The sequence below is a fragment of the Hevea brasiliensis genome, chromosome 18 (genome assembly GCF_030052815.1).
Source record: "Hevea brasiliensis isolate MT/VB/25A 57/8 chromosome 18, ASM3005281v1, whole genome shotgun sequence".
Classification (NCBI taxonomy): Eukaryota; Viridiplantae; Streptophyta; class Magnoliopsida; order Malpighiales; family Euphorbiaceae; genus Hevea; species Hevea brasiliensis.
In genome coordinates this window covers 43,720,215-43,737,473 of record NC_079510.1, presented here as the reverse complement: position 1 = coordinate 43,737,473, position 17,259 = coordinate 43,720,215, and the positions used below count along the sequence as shown (strand labels likewise).

Here is a 17,259-nt window from a genome sequence, read left to right as displayed (position 1 = left end):
TTTCTAATAACAAGTCACATAAATATTAAATTATTAATTTAAATTTTTAAAAAAATTATTATTTTTTAAAAATATAATATTTTAATTTTAGATAACACGTAATTTTCGAATTCATCATATCCAATCCGTTTGCGGCCCCTGGTGAATTTGCTTCAAAATTTCCTCCATTTGAAAGCAGCAGGCCATATCACTGGGCAGTGCAATTATGGTGCCCCCATTGACACAGTGAGGACATTGAAAAGGCGAGGTAGCCAAATGGACAACACATTTCTTCATGTACTATCCTTTTTCTACTTTTTTCTCGGCTGCAATTGATTGCTGCTTGTGTTTATCTTGTTTTACTGCGAGTGAAAATGGTGTCAAATCAAAGTGTCCTAAAAATAGAGATTTGGATTCTTCCTTCTCTCGTTGAAGCTAGTGGTTTACATGGGATGAGATGAGCTGAGCTGCGGCTTGGTGGGGGTCTCTGTATTTTTAACTTGTAATGGAAATCTTTGGTTTGCAGGCTTCTTAAATGGCTTTTTGCCACTGGACTCTTGTTCATGCACCCTTCACTCCAATGGTTTTTCATTTTAATTTTCTCTCATTTTCATTTGAGAGTTATGTCTCCACCTACATTTACAATTAATCTTCAATACTTCATTTCTTTTTTATTATGTTATTATTATCATTTTTATTAGCAAATATAAGGCTAAAAGGCCTAAGCTCAGCCCACATAAATAACCCCAAGCTCAAAAAGCATAAAAAGACCAAATAATCAAGCACCCAAAATTTAGTGACGGATCTATAAAAATTTTTTCAGGATAAATATATAGATAAATTATATAATATATTTATTACAGCAAAAAATTATATATATATATATTAAAAGCTTATCATGCGGAAAACTTGTTCGATAGAGACATTTCATCAATGGTATAATTTTTATAATCTCATTTCATATTATATATAATTAATATAGAAGGTTAATACATAATATATGAGTTTAATATATAAGTCTTCAATTCATTATTTATTATAAAATTAATATAAAATCAATATATGTAATACTTATTCATATAATAAAAACATATAATATAAATTATAAAATATATAGAATTAATTATTTAATTTAGTTCAATATATTTTGATGTAATTTTAGTGAAAACTTATAATTAAATTAAGATAACAAAATAAATTCAATTTGATAGAATTATATTTTCATATAATTATTTAGTTTGATTAAAACTAATAAAAATAATGTATATTTTTAGTTTTTCAAAAATGATTGGTCTTTTATTTAAAAAGAATAAAAAAAATTCAACGATTATCAAATTAAATATTTATATTAAAATTTTTATATAATTAATTAAAATATATAAATATTTAATTTAATAATTATTAAATTTATTGTTATATATGTATATGAATTTTAGTTTATAATAGCTGCATTTAAAAAATAATTAAAATTTTATATGTCATAAATACATTAATAATGATGTTATATATATATATATATTATTTTTTTGTAATGTTATGGTAATTTATTTAAGTTTTTTTTAAATAAAAAAAATTACAGTAACTCGCCGTCCCCGGTAAAACATGAAACGCGTGCGTTCACGCTCCATGTCGAGGGTATGTCAGACCAACAGCCTGGCCGGCTGTAAAGCAGTGTTTCCAAATCATTGATGAAGAAGGGTCCCGCCACAATAAGTACAATCGCACCCAGTTTCTGGGGAGTGCATTCACGCGCATATTATATCATTATCTTTGCAGGCTCCATTTTTTTTTTTTTTTCTAAATATTAATTTAATTAATTTTTTTAGTAAGTAATAAAAGAACCAAAGAGACGTGGCGTAAAATGGGAGCTACAAATATGATGAGTCATCCACGTCTCTACTAGGACACAAAATTAAGAATGTCAACGGTAGGGAACCCTTGTAATATTTATTAGCCGAATTCATTCACTTTAAATTTAACTATTTTTTTACTTTTTTTTTATTTAAATTAATTTAATTTTTATATATTTTTTAAAAATATAAAAATTTAATTAAAATTTTTTTTTAATATTACAACTTAATTAAATTATAATTGATTATATAATTTATGTGAATAGAAATAAAATTATTTCTGAATATATGTATGAATAGTTTTGTTGATAGGAAGAATGTGGGGTTGTGTGGATAAGCATTTTCCAAAAGCAAAGCATTGTGATTGAACTACACTAAGCAAAAGGCACTTTAAGATTCCCATTATGCCTCATGAAAGCAATGTGGCATTTTTTTCCAAAAAAAAAAAAAAAAAAAAACCCTAAAACTTAAAAGAAACTTTGGATTTTTTTTTTTTTAAGTTGATTAATTCACTTCTTCTTTTGGATAGAAAGCAAACTGTAGTTCATAATTGTAGGGCCAATGGCTATAGCAACAACAACTAAGATCATAAATTTACTTCTAATGATGATATGAAGGGAGATGGTCATCCATTATATAATGATATCAAATAAGTAAATAACTTTTCCTTCTCTTGTGGTTGAACACTTTTGACCATATATTAGTGAACCCTTCTTCTATTCTTCTTATAATTAAAAAGATTTTAGGTCAACATAGATTTTTAATTGTTTATATTTATATATTTTTTAATAAAAAAAATAAGCTTAATTGTATATAAAAAATACTAAATTATAAAAAATAAAAAAGTTAGAGTACCTTTTTATTTTTAACTTATTATTATTACTATTATTTAGGCCAAGAAGACACTTTTATGGAGTGGTCCACCCAATGGCATTTCACTTTGATGGATGAATTAGTCCAAAAGGAGTCCAAATCAATGGAAAATTTGAGCTAGCTTGCTCCTCATCCAAGTCTTTCATTTGCCCCAAAGTCATGGTCGGTAAATCCATTGATTTTAATTTATGGAAAATTGTCGCTTTTGACAAAGACCAATAATAATAATAAAATATATTAACAATAGTACTTAATTATTCACTCACATAAATGTAAAAATTATTATTTAAAACACTATTATATATAAATAAAAAATGTTACAATTTAACACTTCAAAATTTCAAACACGGATGATATATTATTTATAGAAGATGAATAATCTAATTCTTAAAAACAAACTCGTGAAAATGATATGAAAATTGAAATGCAATGGATATAGAAATTTTACAATGAAATTGTGATTTTATGTAAACTGTCCATATAAAAAATAAATGTATAGATAATTGTAATGATTAAATTTTAAAACAATATTTAATATATTTATATATATATATATTGATTTATCATCTTATATAATTTATCCCATATAAAATCACCATTTTCTTTTTGTTTTTGGATAATTTCGAATACATATGGTCAACTTTTTTTGATTCATGAATATCCAATGAGAGGCCAGGTGGGGTCCATTTCATTTTTTCCCCTCCACAGTGGGGGCCAACTTGACACTAGACAGTGAGGTACCAAATTCCAACCATGTGCATCATGTCCCCTCCCGGCCTCCCCCTTTTCGCATTTTGGTTTTGCCTCTACTCTTTCTAGAGACCATTTTGACCACCTCAAAAAAATTAATAGCCTTTTACATTAAGATTGTAATGGATTAGATGTTTATAAGTATTTAATTTGATTAAATTTGAATAAAATGAGCGTAAATAATATATAATAAGATTTGAGATATTTATGATAAATTTATATTAGACTTAAATTTTATATATTAAATATTAATTATTTAAATTTATTTTATATAAATAATTTATTAAATATTATTTTTATAATTATATATTGTTAATTAAAATATATAAAATTAATAAATCCAAATATTTTCTAAATTGTAATAATCCAATTTAAAATTAATGGAAATAGCTAGTGTTAAATTTTACTCGAATTTAGATATTTGAAAAATTAAATAGGTAAACTTCAAATAGAGTAATTTTCACCTACTTTTACATGAATACAAGATAAAGGTTGTAGGTTTGGGCCCCAGTCCCAATCCCATCAGGGGCAAGGAGATGATTACTGTGGTTGATGTCCCCTTGAAGCAGGGATTGTTTTGCCCTCAGCCAAGGGGCAAGAATAGCGCCAAGAGGATCTGTTTTTGGTTGCAAGATTTGCTTATATCTTATTAAAACATCATCCACATCTCTATGCATGTGAGTTTGGACCCCCCTCTCTGCTCTTCTTTTTCATGGTCAAAATAGTAGTGATCATTATAAGGAATACTTAATTTCAATGCCTTCTATCTCACATGCCTAAAAGCAACTGAATGATTTGAAGAAATGGGTTTTCATCTCTTTGGAGATGCAACGAAGAAGGGTTAATAGATATACTAAAGTGATTGAATCTAATGAATCACTCCTTACAGCATTTATCAGCACTTCTCTGATTAGACCCATGCCATTGTTTCAGTTATAGAAGTGCTGGTGTCTGGTTATTTCATTTGGAATGCCTAGAATTTAGAAGCTGACAGCCTACAAGCATTCACGGCATAACCCGAAAATTCTGGACCTTTGTTGAATAAAAATAGGTTGAGGCCGAACTGAGCAGAATTATCAGCAACTCAAGTCAATGAGACAGACCACATCCTCATTATATTGGCACTGGTGGTAGTCGCAATAGGCGGGAATGATCGTACTAGTAGTCCAATGGTGGTCTAATGTGTTCAAATCTCAATAGTCATTTGAAAAAAAAGTGACCCAAATGACCCAATGCACCATGTATCGTACACTTGTGAGCTATTGATGTACGCAGCTTTTACCCTGCTTTTATAGAAAAGCTATTTTCGTAACTTGAATCCGTGCCATGCAAATCACAAATGAAGTAGCTTTGCTAATACACTAAAGCTATCATCCTCAATAGTTACTTACCTTATAAAAAATTTTTGATGTGCTAAAAAAAAAAGAGAGTATCCAACTGAGACAGTAGAGTACTTCTCTTTTTTCTTGCCAAAGCCACGAGACTTAGGGTACCAGCCAACTGGACTAGAGCCATTAGATGTTCGTCCAGGAATATCAATGCTGATAAAGATTTTTGCCAGCAATCATTGACTTCATAGTCACTTCATGATAAAGTGAATACATGATTGTTGCGCAAAACAGGAAAATAAAAAGCTAGATTAAAGGGAAAGAAAATAACTTGAATCACAGAAGAATCCCAACAAATAAATATTAGCGTACCTATCTAAAAAGTTAATTTTTAAGATTCCATAAACTTGTTTCATAAAAGGTTGGATGGATATTGTAAATGCAAAAAGGATTCCTCCTCAAACCCGATTAGTTGCTCCTGGTAAAGGAAGAAATCAAAACTTTGGTACCCCATAAAACCTATAAATACGGTGACGATCAACTTATCATAACAAAATTGAACAAATTTTAGCAAATATGTCAAACAAGAAAATTAGGAGGCTATTAACTTGGAAGTTGATGCACCTTTAAAAGGACTTAAGGGTTCATTAATCAAAGAGTGCAACTCCTCACGAAAAATAGAAATTTTGTTTGCGTCAACAACCATGACTAACCCCATTAACCTGTAATTTCTTAGCTGCAAAGGCAATCAAAACCAAAAAGATTAACATCCTAGGCAGAAGCCATAGGTGGCATAAAGACCCTGGCAAACCATAATGAATCAGCAACAATTCTTTTTGTCATTTTAAAAGTATGAATAAAAGCAGAATATTTTCATCTAAAAAAAGGATAGATTTTGACTGCAATAAAACCAATAGGAGAGGCATGTCTTTAGAAACATATGAATGCTCTTGCTCTGCAGAACATAAGTGAAATAACACAGTGAAATGCTGCTTATATCTATGTAGTCTGAGTTCATGGTTGTTGGGTTTTACTGGAAATATTATGTTAAAAACAGACAAAGTTTATAAGTAGAAGTCGTGTTGATTTCAACAATAACTTCATCTGATCACTGGCATTCAGTTTGAAATCGAAATTATCTTGTGAATCGCCAATACAGCATCATTAAAATAACAGCAACATTACTTGCCTCATGAGTTGTCACATGATCCGAGTGCAAAGGAAAACAGAAGGACCACAAGCAGAGCTGAAATGCACTTGGAAAACAATCAGTGAATTGAGTAAGAAGCAGCGAAAGCATAAACATAATGCATTATATAAATGATATCAGAGAATCTGTACCTTATGAAAAAATTCATCTTCACGCTTAATATATATTATCAATTCCTCATTATGACTGTTTCCCCCCTTTTTGTGGCTTGCATTCTTGTGCTATAGTTACCACACAAGAAAGAAAGAGAGATCATTAAGTTCAATGATCTAAGGGAATAAATAGTAAAAGCGCAGCAACTAGCAGTAGATTTTAGAATGGGTATACCTTGTAAATTTTACCAACTATCGAATAGGACTTGAAGCAGAAAGCATTCCTGAGCTCCTCTGTTGGTTTCAACAACAATGAAACACGAAAAATTTAGTAACCAAATGAAGTTGAATCTTGCAAGGTGAAGAAAGACATATATTTATTCCGCTGACCCATTCCATACAACATTCTCATCTAACCTCATCTTCTGTAGCCCATGAAACTTCATTGAAGAAAGCATCATAAAGAGGTGGTAAAAGTTGGGGAGGAAGATTGGCAACACGCTAAGAGACCAAGAGACCTACATCATGTGCTTGCTCTTCCCAAATTAATTTGAAATCATCCATTACATTTCTGTCCTAACAAACTTTGATGAGGAACTCCTTGATCTCCATGATACATTTATTATCCTATTAGGAACCAACCCGCAATTCATTAGCCAACACAAATGAAATGTAATAGACCTGAAGAACCGCTCAGTACAACCACTAATTACCAGTAAATTAAAATCACAACTATCATCACATATCATTCACAACAGAGGTTTGATAGCAAAAGAGATTCTCCATATGCCCTTACAAGACAGGTTCAAAGTAAGATAGTCATAGTCGCTGCCAAGTTTTGACCAGAGTGGGGTTCAGCTTCAGAGATCTTTCATAAATATATCATTCTCTAGGCAAAATTTGCAGATAAAAAGTTCTCTTTTTTGTCAATTAATACATTTTAATTCAATCAGTGACCCTTTGTTTGGATCCTTAATTGAGCAAGGAAATGAAGAGAAATTAAAAAGGAGAAATGAAGAGAAAAGAAAAAAAGAGAAATTAAATTTCTTTTCTACCGTTTGGATACTTTGCTAAAATAGAGGAGAAATGAAATTTCTATCCTAATAAAATTACTTAATTGCCATGAATTAATGATTTTGTTATTATATAGTGTTAAGAGTATATAAGTTAAATGGTGTCTAGTTCTCTCCATTTCCCTTCATTTTATTCCAAATTGGAGAGAAATGTTTTGAGTTAATTAAGAGAAATTGGAAATATAATTTCCCTCCACTTCTCTTCATTTCTTCTTATTTCTTTCTTCCATTTGCCATCCAAACAAAAGAAATTTGAGAAATCACATTCCTTTTTTCTTTTTTTTTTCTCTCCATTTCCTCAATCCAAACAAAGGGTGAGGAAACTGGCATGACCAAGCACCTAAGAGAGAACTTCCTGACAAAGTTTATGATTAAAATATTTAGCTCAATTAACAGCAAAATCAGGATGGCACAACCTTTTTGTCACTTACGGCTTGTTTGGGAGGAAATATTTGGAGGTAAGGGATGAGTTTTTAAAGTATCATACTTCCAAGGTTTTTTTAAATGAAGTAAGGTTTTCGGAGGTTTGAAAACTTCTAAATCCCTCACTTTTTCAAACCACCATATTCTAGTAGGTTTACCTTACCTTACTTTATAAAACTCTCCCACTCCATCGAAACACACCAGAGAGACAAAGAATCAGACCCTAGGCTGGAACAGCTTGCCTTCAGATCAAATTTATGTAACTTAGTAGCTGCACTATTCCCACCCCCTCAAAATTAGAGAAGAAGTTGAACAATTAGACTAATGGATTACCCCCATACTTCCATCCCAACATGTCCCAATATAATTGCAGAAATTAGCCATTGGAACCACACAATGAACACATAAAAACTTACCAAAAGCAAGAAAAAAAGGGAATAAAAAGTAAGACAGAAAGAAAATCAATAAATAAATAACTTGCCTTGTATCTCCCCAAGTTAAGGGCAGTAACAAGAGATAAACATCAAATCCCATAAAATACAGACTAAAACGAAAAAAACCAAATGACCCTATAAATTGAGCTATTATTGTTGCCATGCCTTCCACCAAAATAAATTCCTTACTTGGAACTCTTCGTCCTCAGAAGACTCAGATTCTTTACTCTTCTCTTCTGGTGACTGCTTAACAAATCCATCTCCCAACGCAAAATCAAGCTACAAGAGCGGAAAACACATCCCTCATTACTGTGAAGAATTAGTGATACGATGTCGTTGGTCATAATAGGAGAACGATGTCGTTTTGGGTGATAAAGGTGCCATCGCTGCTGAGGTGTAATAGTAAATGGTATGGGAAAGGATGCGCTGCGTTTTGAGAATAAAAGATGAAATGCAAGCAGAAGAACTGTGCAGCTCTGTACTAGCGCAAAGGAGCAGAGTTTGTTGAGCTGTTGTATGTGTGGCGTTCAATGATCCGATTATACGTTGAGCTTGTAACTTCTATAAGAGATCTAAACTGTTGTAATCTTGATGAGTCGATGGATAATAACCGTCTTTTTTCTTGATTCTATACTCTCTATCTTTCTATCTTCTCTCTCTTCTAAATTTCCCTTTCTTGTATCAGTAGGACAGATAATCATACCTGGTGCCCTGGGCAGAGATCTTTTTAGTTTCACGTCAAGCTTTTGACGCTTGCTTGTGTAAGCTGTAGCAAGATGAGCAACAGATAGAGCAAACGACGACAAGGTCACTGGCCGAACCATCGTCGCTCGGCTGTGCCTTGTTCTTCTTCGTGGCACCATTTGGGTAATAAAAAACAACTCAAGAATTTTACCTTCAATCAAGACTATAGCACCCAAAAAAAAAAAAAGAGAATTCACAAAATTCTCAGTTCTAGCATAGTTCCAAATGCCAGAAACAAAAATAAATAAAAGATGATGTCAATAAATTGATGAATTAGTAACTACATACCGAAATTGAAAGCTATAAGTTGAGGATAAAATAAAAAAACAGGAATCGATGAAGATAAATTGGAGGAGGTGCGCGGAATTAAATCAGTAAATGCCATGAAGGTTTGTCGGAGGTTCTCCTCCATATTTTCTCTACTGTGCTCTCAGATCAGTTGAAGTAAGAGCCCATTTTATGTATGGATTACACCCTTCCAGTGGAGCAGCCCAATCAGACCCAGTCGACGGTCTAGACGCACAGAGGTTTGACATTTCATGAAAATTCGCAAAAAAAAAAAAATTAATTAAAAAATTATCCTCTTTTATATATACATGCCCAGTGGTAAAATTTTTAACTACTATAATTTCTCCATTTGAAATTTTCTTAAAAATTCTTATTCTTAACAATAGATTTTTGAAATATATTTTTTGTAAACATATTTTTCCTATATAATTTAATATACATTGAGAAATGCAAATATTGCTCTTTTTTCTTTGGTAATGAAATTTGTTATAAGATTTTAAATTTATTGAAATTTTTGAAGAACATATTTTTTAAATTAAAATTTTAAAAATCAATAATTAAAATTTGAAATTATAACTTCTTGAGTAAAGAACGTGGCAATATACACAGCAACCACGTGCAGCCTCTTACTACCAACTGCAGATTAGTTCAATGCTAAAATCTTTGACTCGTAATCCCATGTCGAAATCAAGATATCTTTGAATTATGAACGATATGATTTGACTTGTCCCACGCGCGGATTTAGTCTACAAATTCAACCTATATCACGTGTGACTTAATATTTCACTACTGGAATGAGCTCTATTAGGGGAGTATTTAGCTTATCTGTTAGGTGTAGTTGATAGCTGATAGACATTTGTGATATTTGATAAGTTTAAAAAAATAGAGCTGATATTTGATGGGCAACTGATATGATATCCATCAACTGCAGTTTATATCAGCTCTATTTTTAGAGCTGTTTCTCATCAGCTCATAGCTGATCTGATTTTATTTTTTATTTTTACTATATTATCCTTTTTTATTTAACTTAAAAATTAATATTATTAATATTTTTATTTTTTTATTTATAATTTTAATATTTTAATTAATGTATTTCAATTTTATTAAAATATTTTTTATTAATAACATAAAATATAAAATATTTATTTATATCTAAAAACTTAAAATTAATTATAAATTTTTCTATTAACAATAATAATTATTTTATTATGTTATTTATATTTTTAAAATTATTTAATTATCTTAAAAAATAATTATTTTTTTATTTCAATAATAAAATAAATAATATAATATAAAAGATTAATAATTATATATTTATTTAAATAATATAATATATTAATTTAATAATTATATATTTAATTTAATAATAAAATAAATAATATAATGTAATAAATTTATAATTTTATATTTATTTAAATAATAAAATAAATTATATGATATATATTCTTATTAGTCATTTCACATGTTAACAGAAACAGCTAAATATAATTTTACCAAATACTTAATATAAAACAGTTATCATCAGTTATTAGTTATTAGCTATCAGTATCAGTTGTATTCAACGGTTAATCCAAGGCTCTAAGATTTTTCAGTGCCTCGATGGAGCCGTAATAAGATTGGCAGACGAAGGTGGTGGCTGCAGTCATGTACCCCAATTCTGCACTTCTTGCTTGTTTGGTTGTTTAGCTCTGTTGGGGTGGGTGAGGGAGAGGTGATTAATGGAAGAATATGAGAAAATAAGAGGGGAAAAAAAGGTAAAGAAAATTATAATAAAATATTTTTATGTTTAAAAATAAATAAATTAATAAAAATATAAGAAGAGATAATGTATATTTTTTATATTTAAAAAAAATAAATAATTATTAAAAATATAAAAATATTATTTTTTATTAAATAATTTATTAAATAATAAATTTATTATGATAAATCTTAAATTTATAAATAATAATTTACTATAAATAAATAATAAAATTAATAAATTAAAATAATAATACATAAATTTAATAAAAATTGAATAAAAAATAAATTATTAAAAAAAGATAATTAAAGTATAATAATTACTGTAAACTATTTAAAAAATAAATGATTAAGAGCAGATAAAATATGTATAGCCACTTGAAAGGGATGATATTTATTTATAATAGTACGCTAAGTTTATTTTTAATGGGTATAATTAGATTTTTAATAAAAAATTAAAGATATAATAAAAAAATAAAAAAAAATAATTTTTAACTCTCACTTCTCTCTGTTCACACTTCAATTTAGAGTGTAAAAAAAATTAAGATTTACCCTTACTTGCCATTACTCTTTACGAACTCACCTATTACAAAACAGATATATAATAGTTACTTATCCCTCATTGCTCTTATTTACTATTCCCTCACCCCTACCCAAACAAAACGTGTAGAGTTTGTTGAACTTTGATCGTTGAGGTTAGTGGATTTTGTTTCCAACCATGGCTCCATTTTATTTTGTTTTATTTTTTTAATTTAATAGTAATTTAATTATCAATAATAATTAATGAGCTAAATTATCTTTTTTTTTCTCACATTAAAAAAATTTATCTTGACGAGACTTAAATTTAAAATTTCTTCGTTTGTGTGCCTTAAAGATAAAAATGATTAATTAGACTATCTAAATTGATTTATTTTAAACATTATGAGTTTTAAATTTAATATATTTCTTATATCTTTTCCATTAATAAAGAAAAGAAAAAAAAAAAAACGAGTTATGCACTTAAAAAAAAGCAGCAAGAAAAATAAAGACGCTTATTCAAAGTGGAAAAGAAAAATAAAATAATAAAAACTTCATGAATTTAGACTATAAAAATTAATTTAATTTTCTAAAACAAGTTTATATATAGAATATTTATTATGGCATAAATATTTAAAGCAGGTTATTTTTTAATGGATTTAAACATAATTGATAAAAAAATGAGCATTTTATCATTTATTATCCAAACTAATATTGTGAAGTTTAAATATTGATTTATTTAATAATAATTTGGAAATCTTTATCGCAAAAACTCAAATTTAAAGTGCTAAACAAAATCCATTAATTTTTGTCATCCCTACATCATGCGCAGCCCGTGTCAACAAACTTCTGGCAATCCCGTAATTCCGCGCTCAATTTGAGGTCAAAGTTGAACAAAGTCAACTCCTTAAAAATCCCTTCTCCAGGCTTGATGCCTCCTTTCCTTCTCCCGTCGCCTTGAGAGAAGAAGAAGGAAAAAAAAAAAAATCTAAAATCCAAATTCCAATAAAACAGAACAAAAATGGAGTCTTTTGAATCCAACTTGATCAAAGAAGATCAGCAAATCACCAACACTCACATCACCAATAACGCAGATCACGGCTGGCAAAAGGTCATCTACTCCAAGCGCCAGAGGAAGCAGAAGCCCACGGATTCTGACTCCTCGGCTGCGAATGCCGGAAAAATCAATGGAACTGCCGTCCCCAACGACAAGTCTAACGTCTTCCGCTCCTTGGAGCAGCAATCTGAAGAGCGCCGCCGCCGAATCATTGAGTCTCAGAGAGATGCAATTGCCGCCGTTGAGGCTCCGGTGAGATCGAAGCATCGATCTGACGATGAGGACGAAAATGAGGATGATAGCGACGATGCTGCGCCTTCCAAAGGAAATGAGAAGATGGAAGAGAAGAAGGTGAAGCAGAAGAAACCGAAAAAACCGAAGGTGACTTTGGCAGAAGCCGCCGCGAAGATTGATTCGGCGGATCTCGCCGCTTTTCTTGCTGATATATCGGTCAGTAATATGATTTAATTTTTGCGTTTTATGTGGTGGATTTGAGAGGAATGACAATTGACAAGTGGACGTTTTGATGGTTTGTGATTTGTTTAGGCATCGTATGAGGAGCAGCAGGAGATACTGCTAATGAGGTTTGCTGATTACTTTGGGAGAGCGTTTTCTGCGGTGAGTTCGGCCCAGTTTCCATGGGTGAAGTTGTTCCGGGAGAATACAGTGTCGAAAATGACCGATGTAAGTTATCGAGTCATTTGCTTTGACTTTATGCCTATTTCTTCTTTTGGATTCGAAGAAATGAGATAAGAATTGTGTGAGATTGCAATAGAGCTAAAAGAAAATTTTGAAAGCTTTTGTTTGATTGCAATGAAATTGTGAAGCTTTTATTGTCTATTTACGTTATCTTTATTCTAACTGAGGTTGATTTTTTTTTCCTCCTCAAATCTGAGCTTTATTTTATGTTAATGGAGAGGGTTTTATTTGTTTACTTTTTTGGTTTAGCCTTTGGCTGTTGAAATCAAAACAACGATGTCGTTTGCCTGCTGGCATGTGCTTTTATTATTGTATCGATGATTCTTGTACTGTTTGGGTTTCTAGTTTCACACATATACTGCTGCGGAAACTTCTGATGAATTCCTTTTTGGATGCATATCCTGTTCAACTGTTATTCATGGCTTAAGAATTTCACAATCTCTAATCAAATTTTGCATCCCTTCTTGTGTTTCTTCTTGCTCAATTGGTCTGATAACACATCTCTAAGCTTTCATGATAGCATCTCTCTTTGCTAATATTTATTTATTTTTATGTTGAAAGAAACTGGATTCATTGAAGGCCACTAAGGTGGCATAGAAAGTATTGCATCGTTGACTTGAGTCATGGGGTTGAACTTTTTACCTTTTGCTTTTGCAATTTCAAATTAACTAATTAGCCAGTTTATTTTTGAACAGATCCCCCTGTCTCACATTTCTGACGCTGTTTATAAAACATCAGTAGACTGGATTAACCAACGTTCCATTGAGGCACTTGGTTCCTTTGTATTGTGGTCTTTGGATAGCATTCTTGCAGACTTAGCAAGCCAGCAAGTTGGTTCAAAAGCTGCTAAAAAGGGTGTGCAACATGTATCGTCAAAATCACAGGTAACTTTGTTGAGAGAATAATGGACCTTTTTTTGTTTTGTTAAGGGAAAAAAAATATCCAATTTAGCATCATGAAAGCTTAATTTAGAGTAACATGATTTCTTTCTTTCCTTCTTTCTTTCTTTTTGGGGTGTGCGCTGTACTTGCTGACTGACTGATCAATTGGGGTTTGAACATTTATCAGTCATTTGATTTTACTTCTCAGACTGCTTTTAGTTATTGCTTATAACAGTCTATTGAAATTTGGAATTGCTGTCTCCAGGAAGGTTGGTCGTTGGGGTTTGGATTTTAGGAGAATGGACTCCTAAATGAAAATGAATTTAACATTTTGTAAAACTAGGGGTGTACCTCTTTGGTGCTACTAACTACTAAAGTTGATTTTTGACAAAAATAAGTTTTCAGTTTCTTTTGCAATGATGAACTTCAGTTGCACTGCTTCAATAAATTATTTAAAACAGTAGCAATTGGAGCAGATTTCCTTCTACTACTTCTTTTTCTTCTGTTTAGCATTGGTTTTTTTTTTTTTGGTTGGTGGTTTTGAGAGTTTGAGCACATGCTATTTGCATTTCTTGGATATTCCCAGTTGCAAATTCCGTCTATAATTGAGATATTTGCTAAACATTACTCCTTATGTTAATACGTTGTTGCAATTGTTTCTAAGCATATAAAAAATTGAAATCAAACTTTGAGTTATAGCTTGACAAAACTGAATGCTTCTTTTGACAAAACTGAATGCTTCTTTTTCTATCTTTTCAGCCTTCAGATATTCATTAGCCCAACATGTAGTTAGTGTAGTTTGCACTTTGTGACGATACTACATGCACAAACAAATATACAGCTTGATCAATTTAGGGGACAATTTTGTTTATTGTCATTTATTGACAAAAAAGGCGAGCATTTCTTGTAAAATGAAAGTTTATGATTGGATTCAGAATTCATTGTCAAGACTTCACTTGTAATATCATCTCTCTAATAGAGCAATTGGATTTGCTTCTACACTAGACACTTGTTTTCCTGTCTAAGCTTATGATTTTATTTTTACTTTGTGTTCCCTTCATATGGATATTAGATCCATGAATATTAGAATATTCACTTAGTCTATTGTTGACGCGATAGTAAAATGACAGGTTGCTATCTTTGTGGTCCTAGCAATGGTTTTGCGACGAAAGCCTGATGCTTTACTTAATGTATTGCCAACATTGAGGGAAAGTTCAAAGTATCAAGGACAAGACAAGCTTCCTATCGTTGCATGGATGATAGCCCAGGTAAATGAATGACAACATAAAGTTAGCATCTCGCAGGATGAGCTCTTGTATCCACTTCTTCCCTTTTAAAAAAAAAAATTATTTATGACTTAGATATGAAAATGTTGTTTGTAGGTCTGTCAAGGAGATTTGACTGTAGGGTTGTACTCATGGGCACATAGCCTCTTGCCAATAGTGAGCAGCAAAAGTTCTAATCCACAGTCGAGGGATATAATTTTGCAGCTAGTAGAAAAGTATGCAAGTTTTTCACCTTTTCCTCTTTTCCTTGCTTTTCAATTCTTCAATCTATGATTTGTATATTTGGATTGCAGAATTTTGTCTTCCACAAAGGCTCGTACAATTTTAGTGAGTGGTGCTGTTAGAAAGGGGGAGCGCTTGGTGCCACCTTTTGCATTTGAGATACTATTGCGAGTTACCTTCCCTGCATCTTCAGCTACAGTAAAGGTGTTAAATGTTTGGGATTTACAGTACCTGTACCAGGAGATACTGTAGACTCATTGATCTTACTTTCTATTGCATGTTGTGTCTTGTGCAGGCTACTGAGAGGTTTAAGGCAGTATATCCCACTCTAAGAGAGGTGGCTCTGGCTGGCTCTACAGGAAGCAAAGCAATGAAACAAGTATCATTGCAGATACTAAGTTTTGCTATTAAAGCAGCAGGAGAAAGTATAGGACTTAATTTGAATTTTCATCTTAATTTGGTTCTTTTTCTGAAGCTATATGGGGAAAAATACAGATCTTAAAACTGTTGGTGTTTTATAAACTGTTCTTAGCAGGCAATCCTGAGTTATCTAAGGAAGCAGCTGGCATTTGTATCTGGTGTTTGACCCAGAATGCTGAATGCTACAAGCATTGGGTTAGCTGTTCTCCTTCTTATTATGAGTTTTCTTGTTCATAGAAGATGGTTAAATTTTTATTTTATTTTTTATTTTTTTTTATCACCATAATGTCAATTTATTCACTCTTGTTGTAAACTGGGGCAACAGGACAAGGTTTACCAAGAGAATCTAGAGGCTAGCATTGCCATTCTTAAAAAACTTTCTGAGGAGTGGAAGGAGGTCTCTGTGAAACTGGCTTCTCTTGACCCACTGAGGGAAACTATAAAGAATTTCAGGCAGAAGGTTAGTCACTTGTTCTTTTTAGCAGTTTTCATATAATTTGATCACTGCAATAGAGTTCCTAAGTGAAAGCCGTTCAATCACCATTGCAGTTGAATGCTATCAGAACAGAATGGTAGTCCTGTAATGTTCATCAATTACATTTATGTTTACATTGGCATGATAAAGTTACTAATTCTGAGTTCATTTTTTCCTATAGAATGAGAAAGCACTGGCAAAGACAGAATATGCTGCTCACCATGCATTCTATAGGGATGCTGACAAATACTGCAAGTTGATATTGGGAAAGTTATCCCATGGCCATTGTTGCGCAAAAAGTTTGGCTTTTGCTGTCATTGCTCTGGCTGTTGGTGCTGTCTTCCTTTCCCCGAATATGGAGTCCTTGGATTGGAAGAAACTGGTTGTAGTTGTCAACTCCCAATTCTCTCCCTGAGTTGGATGTTCCTAGTGATACCATCGACCATTAGGATAGTAGTTTTTTTCTTAAATTTTATATTTCTGATTCTGACTAAGAGAAAAGGGAAAAATTTTCAGTTTGATATTAGGGTCTCATTTGGTGATTCACATACAGTACGAGAAACATAGGCTGTTACATTCTTTGAGAAAAGCATGCAGTGTCCAAGGAAAAAATAAGGATGAGGAAAACCATTTGGTATATTGTTGTTTATTTCTACCAAGAATATCAAAAAATAGTTTGATTTGAGCTTTTTGAGTCTATCTAAGACAAGTGTATAATTAAATAGTCATATGTATCAGGCATCTAATGATTTCAGTGCTGATAATGCGTCTGGATATAAGAAAACACCCATTAAATTGGTAGGGATGCTAAAATCTATGAAGAATTCATCTTCTTCCTAAATTCAGCAGGATTTTTTGCCTTGTCAATGATTACGGGTCAATGATGAAATTAAGGTTCACCACCTCAATCTACTTTCAAATA

The 17,259-nt window shown here is 31.4% G+C and overlaps 1 protein-coding gene and 1 non-coding gene across 3 annotated transcripts; one reads left to right on the top strand and one right to left on the bottom strand.

The window, feature by feature from the left end:
* Positions 1 to 5,058: 5,058 nt before the first annotated feature.
* LOC110670111 (protein BCCIP homolog) lies at positions 5,059 to 9,172 on the bottom strand. The gene is made up of 9 exons (XR_009146140.1): positions 9,045 to 9,172; positions 8,716 to 8,919; positions 8,202 to 8,291; positions 6,502 to 6,709; positions 6,318 to 6,385; positions 6,122 to 6,211; positions 5,970 to 6,026; positions 5,405 to 5,516; positions 5,059 to 5,299 (listed from the first exon to the last, which is right to left on the bottom strand). It is a non-coding gene; the product is annotated as a protein BCCIP homolog (transcript).
* Positions 9,173 to 12,228: 3,056 nt separating this feature from the next.
* LOC110670112 (uncharacterized) lies at positions 12,229 to 17,025 on the top strand. Of its 2 annotated transcripts, none has more exons than XM_058140821.1 (10): positions 12,229 to 12,804; positions 12,901 to 13,038; positions 13,749 to 13,937; positions 15,065 to 15,202; positions 15,317 to 15,435; positions 15,514 to 15,646; positions 15,738 to 15,867; positions 15,978 to 16,057; positions 16,188 to 16,322; positions 16,519 to 17,025. In XM_058140821.1, the coding sequence occupies exons 1-10, from the start codon at positions 12,319 to 12,321 to the stop codon at positions 16,750 to 16,752; spliced, it is 1,782 nt and encodes a 593-aa protein (XP_057996804.1). In that variant the 5' UTR covers positions 12,229 to 12,318; the 3' UTR covers positions 16,753 to 17,025. The 2 variants fall into 2 exon arrangements, with proteins under 2 accessions (XP_057996804.1, XP_057996803.1); XM_058140820.1 differs by having other exon boundaries at positions 15,975 to 16,057.
* The last annotated feature ends 234 nt before the right edge of the window (positions 17,026 to 17,259 follow it).